Source organism: Microcebus murinus, chromosome 5 (genome assembly GCF_040939455.1).
Source record: "Microcebus murinus isolate Inina chromosome 5, M.murinus_Inina_mat1.0, whole genome shotgun sequence".
Taxonomy (NCBI): Eukaryota; Metazoa; Chordata; class Mammalia; order Primates; family Cheirogaleidae; genus Microcebus; species Microcebus murinus.
In genome coordinates this window covers 40,773,816-40,786,475 of record NC_134108.1, presented here as the reverse complement: position 1 = coordinate 40,786,475, position 12,660 = coordinate 40,773,816, and the positions used below count along the sequence as shown (strand labels likewise).

At 35.7% G+C, this 12,660-nt stretch overlaps 1 protein-coding gene across 1 annotated transcript in view; it reads right to left on the bottom strand.

Moving 5' to 3' along the window:
- The window catches only part of MAN1A1 (mannosidase alpha class 1A member 1), a 169,417-nt gene that overhangs the window by 68,625 nt on the left and 88,132 nt on the right, over window positions 1–12,660 (bottom strand). Inside the window, exon 6 of the mRNA XM_012739118.2 lies at window positions 5,531–5,625. Within this exon, the coding sequence (XP_012594572.1) occupies window positions 5,531–5,625 (95 nt within the window). The remainder of the gene's footprint in view (window positions 1–5,530; window positions 5,626–12,660) is intronic.

Here is a 12,660-nt window from a genome sequence, read left to right as displayed (position 1 = left end):
AAGTTCCCTCATTCCTTGGTAATCCTTCTTGTCTCAATAATTGGATCTTTGTGTGACAAGCAACTGGACCTAGACCAAAATCTTCTTGTGGTTTCAACATTTATATTACTTTTTCCTAATGAAATATTGAGAAAAGGTCTATACATTAAGAATAATTCCAACACATATACATCTATGTCAGAGCACACTGCAACATTTAACCTTCTTTTACATATTAATTAATTAGATTTCCACAAAAGCTTTGTGAGGTCACCAGGATGGATATTATCATTACTGTTGTTATTTTAGTTTTACTTATGAGAAGACAAACTCAGACAGTTAAGTGAACTGTCCAAGGACAACAGCTAGACTGTCAATGTCAATAAATAGCAGCATTATCAATGGCAATAATGTTCTAAGGTCTGATATTAATAACTGTGCATGTCACTATTAAAAGTTTAATATGTGGTTGATTTCTATTTCCCGAAGAGTATAAATGGCCAAATGAATTAAAATAGATAAAAGAGAGAAACCCAATATAATAAAACATCTAATCAGGGAAATAGAGGAAGAAACCATAAAAAAGGTTAACTTAAATACTTGGAAAGACTGTAACTTCTTTTTTTTACTTTTCTAAAGTTGGTAAACTTGTCTTTGAATTCTTAACATATCCATAATGCACATAAATAAAACATACACTATAAAATGAAGCTCTGATTTTTATACTCTGGCTTATATCACTGCTATACAACATTTTTAGGATAATTAAGCAATATTTTTTGCCTCTTAGAACACCAGCATATCACTAAATCAGTTTGATCTGCTTATGTTCAGAAAATCTGTTTATTGATTTTTTTTATATTATTACTATGGTATTAAAGTATGAAATTGTATTTTGCTTCATTCGAAAACATAATACACTTTTTTCAAACTTCAAACCAGAAACTTTGAAAAATGGTTAGCAAATTTAATAATGTCAAAATTTATATTTCAGCTGTCAAGTAAAAACATAGGGAAATATAGGAAAATGATTTAAAAATATTTAACCTATGAGACTGCCTTTTATAGTTCATGTCTATTAAAATTAACCAACCATAATCTAATATTAAAGCACTGTACACCACCAAAGTATTAAGAAACCAATAGAGGGGCTGTCACCTTTTCTGAAAATACACACACTACTTGCTTCATACAGGATAATCTTTCATTATCAGAAAACATCAAGCTATGTACTATTCGTAATTAAGGCCCCATTTCAGTTAAAGTAAAGCAATTTGCAATTTAATTATAATAACATATACAGCAATGTAACTAATGATCTAGTATATATTTTTGTCAGATAATTAGAATAGGCAGTAAATAAAGCTTTACAAAGCAGGAAATAAAAACAGGTAAGGGGGTTGTGTCTCATTTGTCACCTTGTTGACTAATGAGAATCTGAATGGAGATCACTCATTTCCTAGCACACCTGCTGATGGTATGCAATAAAAGCACACACTGTAGACAGTTCTACTCAATATAACCACCAGGCAAGTGTCAGAAAAATCCACAAAGAGAAGTGATAAAATAGTATATAGCTAAAATGACCTCATTTATCAAGAAAGACAGAATGATTATTTGGAATGCCCAGACTGTATGCCCCGTGATAGAAATGAATAATGGGAACATTAACTACATTATTTTAAATTAAGAACACACTTAAAAAAAAAAAACCCGAATCTAATAAGTCTACTCTACCTTGGCTTGACTTATACCTAGAAATATGGAAATGGTGAAATGCTTGATTTTACAAGACACAGAAGTGATTTTTCTGCTTCAGGTTGGAGGAAAAAAATGCATAGGGCCTCTTGCTAATAGTGATAACAAGATCAGACATCAACTGACATTTTCACATGAGAGAAATTGAGTTCTGCCAAAATCTAATGTGTTAGAAATGCAATGTTTTTTCTTTGAACACAGGTGTTGTATAACTTTTGCATCCTTGTTTTATGATTGCATTAGTGAAGCAAGCATGTAAGTCTAGTCAGGTACTGTGTATAACACCTAGGTTATCAAACAACTACTTGCCATTACATCACAATTCCAATTAATTTACAACTTCATATGGCAGCTCTTGAATTAAGAGTTTATAATAGATGTGGCAGAAAAGACAATTTAAAAATGTTTTTTTCTGAATAGATTTTGGGACAGAGTTCCTAATGTAGTCTATGAGTAAATGACTTAGTTTCTCTGCATATTTTTAACTTCCACAAATACTGAAATACAATTTGGCTTATTGATGTTTTGGTTCCAAATACATAAACCTCCCCTATTCAAAATATTGCTTGCTTTAAATTCAACCCAGTGAGTACTTATTATCTCTCCTTGGCACAGACTATCTTACATTTGTCAATTACATGTGTGAGTGTATAATATAATGTATAAAATATATATTCTACTTTCCAACCAGGCTGTGAATCTCCTGAGGGAAAGAACACGTCTGTTATCTTCTCAAATAAAGTGAAGTAAAAAAAAATCTTCCCAGGACTTAGCACAGAACCTTTATCACAGCAGGGACTCAAATAAATGCTTATTTTTGACAAAGAAAGGGTAAAGAAACCAATTATCTTTTGGCAATAACCTGAATACTAGAGGAACGTGAACAGATAATACCAATAAGTTCACATTGTTGTTAACATATAGATGTTGGCAAAGAGCAGCATTCGTAACTATTTTCAAAATTGAGAGGAGGGAAGAGCAGAATTGTTGTATTATAGCCAGCATGTTCAATGTTTCTCCAATCCTAACACTTGCCAAGGGTTTCAAAGCCAGTCAATAGTGAATACATAGCTATTCTAAAAAGTATCTTCATGCACTTTTTTCTCTTGGGCATCTATCTACATTCTCTTATTCCAAGAAGGTAATTAAGAAAATACGATTTTGCCAGATATATTTCCCCACTTCCTTTGAGACTTTTGCTGGTGACAGTCTTCCAAAACTAGAAAAGAAGCTCTATGCCAGCTGTTCCTTCTCCCTTGGTCGTGTAGTGTGAAAATACAGAGATTCAGAGGAAACAGCATACGTGTACAGGTGACATCAACAGCACATTCTGAAAAGTAGTACTGTACATAAATATGAAATGTCATTTCTTCCCCTCCGGGAAAATTTTTAAAATGATAAATCAGCTTCCTGGATGGAAGGAGACTGGATTCAATAAGTGTACTTGACTGGGCAAAGGGATGGGAGGAATTTTAGTGAATTGACATTACAAATAATTTTGCCAGTGCTTATTACATGAATTTGGGTAAGTCACTGCTGTGTAGTAAATGGGATTGAGAGTGGATAAAATACATTTAAAAATTCACTGGAGTTGCCAAGAAGAAATTAAAAGTATTCGTATCAGTTGCCAAATGGTTACCCAATTTCCTTTAGTTTAACTTGAAAACATCAGAGAATACATAAATGAAAATGGCACATTATTTTTCAATGTATATAATTTTTCTGTAATCTTTGAAATTAAACAAAAATGTTTAATGTAAAATACTATGCAAAATAAGGTCTTATAAAAAACCCTCAATGCCCCAGTTAATGAATTCTTGACAGACATAGATATGAAAGATAATAGAGGATTTAGCATTTAATAGCTAAGTATTCCTTTATATACTGAAAAATATCTCCACAGTACTCCACGAATAGTTTTAATTAAGGAAAAATCCACTTGGCTGTTAGCAATAAACACTAAGTAAAGTTAAATATACTTCAAAATAATCCAGTTTCTTGTATGCATTTCAAGAGAGGCCAGAACTATTTAAATGATATCAGCATCTTACAATAATTGACTCAACTTTTGCAAAGATGTAGTCCATACCCATTAGTTTAGTGTACTACTATGCCCAGATTATTTTTCTCAGTGGGTAGGTAGGGAAAAAAATGAGTGAATTGTGCACAGTGCTTTTGTGACCACATTTTGTTTTAAGTAAGAGAGTAGTACCTTGGTGAGAATACTATCTACAAATACAAAGTCTGAAGATATAGAAAGTAAAAAAAAAGTCTGCATGAGCCAAATAAAAAACTCATGGGCCTCCGAACAAACACCAAGCTGCTTCCAAGCCAAGCTCAGACCCTTCCCTGCCTTAAGACTCTATAGGATATACTATAATAGTCAAGCTGATAGAGAAAGCCTTTGGACTCCTTTTAGGGAAAAGAGATCCTGAGACATCGCATTATATGATAGGGAACTACCTCAATTTAACATGGCCCAGAGGCTGGACTCTCCCCATCCCACTGCCTCAACATGCCCACCCTGCTCCCCCCCCCCACCGGCTCTCTCTTATAGACAAGTACAGGATGATTTCAAGGTATAGCCATATAGCATTCAAATGGAAACAAAGCATGACATTTCATAAATTTATTAAGGGAAAAATAAAATAATCAAATCATAATTAATTTCATAATTTTTCATGATTAATTTTAGGGCAGAATGTTAGTAAAATAAATAAGAAGAAATGTACATTAATCCTGCCAAAACATTCTGCATGTCTTCTTGGTGTATCTAAAACAGGAAAGTATTTTCATATGTATGTATGCATCAATGTGTGTATAAACATCTAAGTATATATTCTAGCTCTACCATTTATTTGCTGTATGATGTTGGGGAAATTACTTAATCTCTCTGTGACTAGAGTTTCCTAGTAGTAAAATGGAGTATTGACCTTCCTGGATTGTTGTAAGGATTATATATGGTAATTTGAGTAAAGAGCCCATCACATTTTATGATGAGGATAACAGCTATCAACACCATCATCACCATTATCACAAAGAGACACATGCTATTACTAACTTATGGGGAGGAAGAAGTTAAGAAGGAAGCTTAAGACAAAGTTCTTTATTAATGAAATGCTTAAACTATCATGAAAATTCAAACTATTCCCTGGGAGAATACCAGAAAGTCTGTTCAGCCCAGGTGTTTCATTGGAGCCACACCCTCAAGGACTTGGCATACTAGGGTTCTCCACCTGCAGGGGGTAAGACAGTTGGATTGACCTGGGTCAGTGGATCATCTGCTTTCTCTCCTAACATCTGTGGGCTGGGCAGCCTCAGGTGCTCCCAGCCTGTTACACCAGCTCCCTGTATGGGGGATATGATTAGTCCAAGTGTTGTATCTCTGCACTATCTCTGACCAGTAGCTTAATGTTGTAAGTGCTCTAAAGAATTTACTTCCTTGGAAGTGAAATGCTTTGACAGCACCTTAAAAGATAATGGAATGCTCTTGGTGCTTACAGAGAGAGACAGCATCACTGATGCAATGTCATTACGAAACAGAGAAAACCTCAAATCATGTCTGCATTGAATGACTCTGCTGGGGTCATGCTACCCCATGACAGGGATCCACCTGAGGCTATGGAACACTGACAAGCTAATAGCTTCCAGCACAAGAAGGATCTCGAGACTCCCAGTGGAGTCCATCTGTCATTGGCATCATACAAGTAATTATCCATATACTGTCTACTTGTTAGGCAACAATCTTGAATATTTCACCTTAAAATATGTTGTGGAAAATGAAGAGTTTTACCTTTTGATATTCAGCAGTGCCCAAGGTATTCCAGAGGGAGTATGAAATGCAGGTAGCAATTTTATCCCAAGTTCCACTGCTTTCTTTCGAAATATCTGAAAAGTTAAACAGTTAAGTAAGCTACTTTTGCAAGCAAAACAAAATGTACTATATCATTATCTCATAGTTAGCATTTCTCCATTTTAAAATTTTAATTATCTTAAAAAGAGTGTTTCAAATTAATAGAATTACCCTAGTAATGCAAGAATGGTCCAGGGACCACCACACTGTGGGGTAGTTATTCCGAATCTTGGTTGCACATTAGAATCGTGGGGGGATACTTTAACATACTAGTGATGTGTGAGTCCCACTCCTGAGATTCTAGTGTCTATGGTTTGGGGCTCCTGGCTCAGGATTTTTAAAGCACCACAAGCAATACTTAGTGATTTTAATGTGTAAGCCAGGGGGAGGACCCTGTTGTTAGAGGGTATGTCCTGAACTGAGAATCAGGAGATTTGGTCCTATCCCACCTTCAAGTCAGCACAGTTATTTACTAGGGTACAGAGAAAGGAGATGTTTTTAAAAGACACATTATCACAAGTAATCTATGTCCTCTCAGTCCCTTGCAGCTTTCACCTTCTCTGATGCTAAGTTAGGAGATACGGAAAATACAAAGTCAAATTAGGTACAGATTCTGCTCATAGTAGGGAAAATAATAAATGCACATAAATATCTAGAACAAAATTTAAATGAGAGCTGGAGATGAAATCCTGTAGGCATTTAGCTGAGTTCAGTAAGGCGATATGGTGGATAGAGCATCTAGATGAGGACTGTGTGCGGCATTTTACTGGGGCTCGTCATACCAGACACTGGGGTGAGGCGTGGGAAGTAAAGGGGGAATCCCTGGGGAATCAGTGCAAGCACTGAAGATGGCAGATGGGGACCTGAAACAAGGAACAACAGGGCACCAGGCAGGTGCCTTGTCCCTTCTCCCAGCAGCCGTATGACTGAGCACGGTGGGCTGGGAGCTTACTATTTCCTTCTGCCTCCTCCTCAAACAAGGCAGAAGTGAGAGAGGCTGGAGGAACGAACCCTGGTGAGCATGGAGAATTGAAGCAAAGCTCTCTCTCAGCCCATGGGGATGCATTCTTTAAAGCAACAGTGGAAGTCACATGTGGCTTCTCCAGATGGACGGGCTCCAGTGCACAAGTCCTGCTGTAAGACCTGAGCCACCCCACAGAGAAATCTAGTACTTGGGCTCCCTGACTGAAGGTGATCCAGTAATACCAATCCCGAGGCTACTTCCCAAACCCTACTCTTTTAGAATCCAACTCTCATTTAGTAGTGGAAGCTAAGAAAGAAATGAGTTTGAATATTAAACTTTGGTTGACAATCACTTTAGATAAACTGACATTCCCTGTATGCAAATAAAGACATATATCTGTAGTATACAGAAAGTGCTAAAAAACAGAGGTGCCATTTTTCCCCACAAATTATAATTTTCATCAGAGGGGACAATTTCCTGTGTCAACGACTAACAGTATATGGAAAGAGAGGAGAAAGAAAAAATTGAGCATAGGGTATATTCTTTATTCCCTTTCCCTTACTCTAGAGAATTCCAGGTTGTCTTCTGTTGTAAGGATTTATCCAATCACTGCCCAGCCATCTGCTGACTTTCTGGTTTCTACCCAACTTTTTAAACTGTTAATTAACTCCTTTTCAAGAAACTTACATAACACAGGAGTTAAAGTACGTAATTAAAACCGTCTTGGATATAACCATACAGCATGGGAGTTAAGGGTTCATGCTTTGAAGCACAATGCCTGTGTCTAAATCTCAGCTCCACACCTTCAAATGGGGCAATCTTGAGCAAGTTGCTCTCTCTGTCCTAAACTTCTTCGTCTATAAAATGGAGATAACAATAACATTTACTTTCTAAAGGTTGTTGAAAGAATCAAATAAGTTATTATATTTAAAAACTCATAGTAATAACACTTAATGGATAGTCATAGTTTTTATGGTGATAATGATAATAGTGTTGCCCCAAGGATTTGGCTTTTATCCAACAGCTGTTTTGGTGCCTTCTACCTACTCAGGTTCATATTCTCTCTCCCCGTCTGTCTCTCTCTCTGTGTTACTCTCCACCTGCACTCCCCTCCCCATACATACTCTTAATCATAAGCATTTATTCTCAAGAGCTAAGGCCTCATATCTCACCACTTATTTGCATTCCTGAATTCAACTTTCCATTTTAGCTCTAGATCTTTTCTTCTAGCTGTGTATACACATCACAATTTGGGGGCTGGTTGTCTTCTGAAACTTAGCATGTCCAACACAGAATCAGTCATTTAAAGTTATTCCAGGAAAATTTCCCCAGTTCCATCATTGACGTTATTGTTTGGTCTCCTGGACTAGAGGAAGCAGGCATTTTGACTTTTCATTTATAGCTCTTCAGCCACCAAGTATCATTGTTAATGCCTCTGAAATGTCTTGTATATAGCTCATTCCCTGATATAAGCATAGACTATATTCTCATCACCAGGTATAGTGAAATTTATGATAAAAAGGAAGGCTTTCCTATCTAACCTCCCATAATCTTTCCTTGTTTCCATTAATCTGTACCTATATTACCAATTTCTCTTTTTACCATATAATTTTCTTGTTCAAGAAACCATAATGATTCACTCTGTTGTCTAAAACATTAGGTCAAAACTCTTCCACTGACCTTTCAACCACTGCTATGAATCAGACTTGCCTATCATCCCCTGTTCCCTCAAAGACTGCTCTGGCTCCAGCTTTTGAGTCCTCAGGATCTCAAACGTTCATGCGAATTCAGTCCATCTTAGCATCTTTATTTATACAGTTCTCTCCTTTTGAAACACTCTCTTCTGCCTCCTTTTGGCCAATCGAAATTTATCCATTCTTTAAGGCCCAAATCATGTCTCAACTCCAGGCCAAGATCCTCGCCTTCTGTGAACTCCCACACTGACAACTGGTATCACACAAAGCAGTATTTGATTACAGAAGGTGAGCTACAGATCTCAATGTTTCCTTGTGTGTCTTTTCTTGTGTCCCCTAATAATTTTCTTTTCTTTCTAAAAGTAGAGAAAAATACCTCAATTTCTCCTTCACTGCTTATTATATATCTCCAACCCAGTAATTATCTATTTAAATTTACTGATGTTACCATAGTGCTATGAGTAGCAGGTGGGAAGATATTTATATTCTCAGTTAACATGTAGGAAAACAGTGGCCCTTTCCCATCTCAGGGTTTTTGCACTTGTGGTTTGTTCTGCCTGCAAAGCTCTTCCCTAGCTCTTTGTATGCCTGGCTCATTTTTACCTTCAGGAATCTGTTTCTATGTTCTCTCTTATGATAGGTCTTTTACTAACAACCCCACACAAAGTTGGCCACCATCGTTTACTGTTTGTCATATAAGCTTATTTATTTCTGTTCCTCTATTTATCACATCCTAATTATTTTATTTGCTTACTTGTTTATTATTTGACATCTGCACTAGATATAAGCTCAATGAGGGAATGGACTTTGTCTTGTTCCAGCATCCAGCAAAACATCTGTCAATAAATGTTCATTTAACAAATTAATCAATCAAAGATTAATTAATATACCTGGGGCGCTGTGATAAGAAACCATTGACATTATAGTGTTTGCATAGTGCTCCATCCTATTCCACTACTTGCTACTGCTACTGTCTGCAAGTAATTATTACTTTAGTTGTAAGTATTCTCAATCTTGGACTCGATTATAAAGTATTTTTAGATAAAAACATTAATTAACCCATTGATGCTTTAAATAAAATCATACATGAAACTGGATCAATTTCAATTCTCAATGTTTGATTTGTTCTCTCTTCCTGAGATCTGATGAGAGGTTGCTGGAGGAGAAACTCAGATTCTAAAACAGAACATCTTTCTACCTAAAATGATGAACATGTAATAAAACTAGCTTATAAAATTAATATTGCCAAAAGCATGAAGGAGACATGTCACAAATCATTCTAAAGGGCAATTAAGTTTTAACTAACACATCTTAGATGATGTGCGGAACAGCACATTGTTACAAAAAGTACACTAAATGGTACTTCAGTGCTCCTGTAAACTGGGACAGGCATGATGGAGAGAGCAATGGACCTGAGTCCTGGGCTGGTCACTTGACACTTCTGGTTCTCAGTTTCCCCAGTGAAATGGAAGAGAAGAGCTGATAATTCCTACTTTTGATTTATCACTGGAAAAACTAGTATTCAGAAGCCACAAAACCAGTACCAAAAGGTAGCTGGCAAAAAAGGTGAATGCCACTTTTTAAGACAGGCAGTGTTAATTTGCCACCAAATTCTTAGTCAATCTTGGTTTCCAGGGTTTGCTGGTACCTAAATTTGGTAGGGAGGATTTTATAGAGGTAAGAGGGCAAAATGAAAAATGACAGTCATAAAATGTAATCCCTACTGATAATAGAAGACATTTTTTTAATGACCATTAAAAGAAAATAGGGTTTTTGTACAACCAGCAATCAGTTAAAGATGGGTTGACATCTTATGATCCAGCAAGAATCTTCTAAAAGATTTTGCATTATAGAGATTTTGATTACAGTCATAGCAAAAGTCAGAACTAATATAACTTGCTGAAAGAAGGGTGGTATAATATGATAAAATAGCTCTTTCAAGCATGTAACTAACAAATAACTTTAAATAAGAACTATTATGGCCTAAAGTTATGAATTTCAAAATAACTACATAAAATTGTATGTTTTCATTACACTTAAGTAACATCATCACAATCTTATTGCTGTTTCTGATTAATGTTTTAAAAACTTCAAAATATAAAATCTATCATATAAACACATTTATCTTTTCACTTTACCCTTACAGACAGTATTAGACAAGGCTGTAAACAAGATGTATGGCTTTCTCTGCCTTTCTAGTTTGCAGTTCCCTAAAGAACTATATAAGAATATATACATTCCAAAGCAAAGAGTAAGGAAAAAAGAAATGAGTAAGAACAGATGGCTCTGGAAAGAAACATTTTTAGTTCAGACATGCTTCACTTTGAAATGCACAATCAATATCAAAGCCTTTCTTCAAATGCTCATGTTGAAAACTTCACTGTTAAAAGATCAAACACTAATTCTCCATTAGTAGAAGCAGAGTTTACCTGTTACTCATTTTCACTACATAAAGCTTTCAGCACAAGATGCCATTGATAAGATAAATATCTTCAGCTGAAAATAACCAAAATAACCCACATATCCTTAGCTGAGTTGATTAACCTGTACATACTATGGGCTAAATTCAATCACTCAACTAGTAAGTACTTATTAAGCTATTCTGGCTTTTCAATTTAGAGTGGAACCTCAAAAAGTTTAAATATCAGAATAAAGATATGTAAAAATAATAAATCCAGCAGAAATTTAGAGCTAGAAGAGACATCAAATGTCATCTAGTTCTCTAATCCTGTTACATAGACGAGGAAACTGAGGTTCGGAGAAGCCCTTTTCTCCAAGTTAGATGCTCTAATGTGGGATGGTTTGCTGACAGCCACAGGGAAGTATCAGCTTCCTGCCATCTCAGATACATGTAATCATTTTGAACCAGAGGGACTCCTCCCTGTGGGCACATATCTTTCTTGCTTTTTTCTAATCTTCCCATTTGCTCTCTTTAATTGATTGAAACCTAAAACCGAAGTTGTCTTTTTTAATTAAAAGAATTAAATGCAGAATGTTCTAGTACATAGACATTTTATGCATTGTGAGCTACATTTAAAAAAAATGATACATTTAATTAGACTACTGCTTTTGTCAATTGTTTTTCTTCCCTGTGATTCGATACAACAAAATTCAACATTTAGCCTTCAGGAATGTAGATGTAAAGAATGTTATTTATTTTCTCAAAAAACTTAAAAGCAACTTATTCAAAATTAAAAAAAAAACATGCATGCTAACCTGCCAATAACCATGGGTTATAACCAAGAAGAATCAATATAACTGTTTCTTAGACTTGAATCTACTAATACATGAAAGCACAAAATTTAAACAAAGGAAAACACTTCTGATTACAAGTATAATTAAAAACTCTAAATGTAAAATGTTCTAGTGCATAGACATTTTATAATAGATTTATCTAGCTTTTTCAACATATTTATTCTCATGAAAAAATTTAAAAAACTTTAAAAAGAGGTTGCCTTTATATTTATGCTATCCCCTAGTCAAATGAATAAATGTTGATAAATGATTAAAATTGTATCTTGATATTGAAGAAGAGTTTCTTTTCATTCCCTAGATCCTGAGCAGAGAGTATTTTATAAAGTTAAGAGGGCAAGAGGAAAAATGGGGAGAAATACTGAGGAGAATTTCAGGCTGTTGTTCAGGGCAGGCATGTCATCACTAGCCACGTGCACAGCAACAAATGCCACTCGCTCCTGTTAGCATTTCCCTGAGCACCAGCAGGAGTGAAGGCCGCCTGGTGACAGGCACACTGAACTGGGAGTCAGGAGCCCTGGGGTCTAGGTCAGGGCTTGCTGCTCACCATCCCTGTAACTTCTCTCCCTGCTATTTAAGGCCATGAGCTTGTCTTATTTAATCTGTCACAATGAAGATCGGTCACTTCACTGCCCTAATTTTCTCTTTTGCAAAATGAGAACACTAGATAAGACATTTTTTGAGGAATTTTTCTGTTCTTAGGATATAGTTTTAGGACTTAATAAGCACTTACTACATGTTTACCCATGTGGTAAGGTCTATAGAGAGATATACAAGAAAAAATAAGATCCCTGATCTCAAAGAGCTTACAACCAGGAAGGCAAATCAGCCACGTAAAACTATATGAGCATAAAACATACAATATACAACAGTATAAACTAACATATAAGTAGAGAATAGGTTAAGTGATATATGCTGTAACTGTGGGAATAAACAGTGAGTTAGGTCTTAAGGGAGGGATAAGGTGAGAGGTGGCACTTACGTGGGTGCAGATGTGTGCTTATTTGGGGGTGGGTCTATAGAAAGCAGCATATAGCTTTTCATGATAGAGAACAGGTGGAAGTTTAGATTAATTGAGTCTAGAAAATGGTAAGAAAGAAACAGATTAGATAAGACAAGCTCATGCCCTTAAATACCAGGAAGAGAGGTTAAAAGAGTAC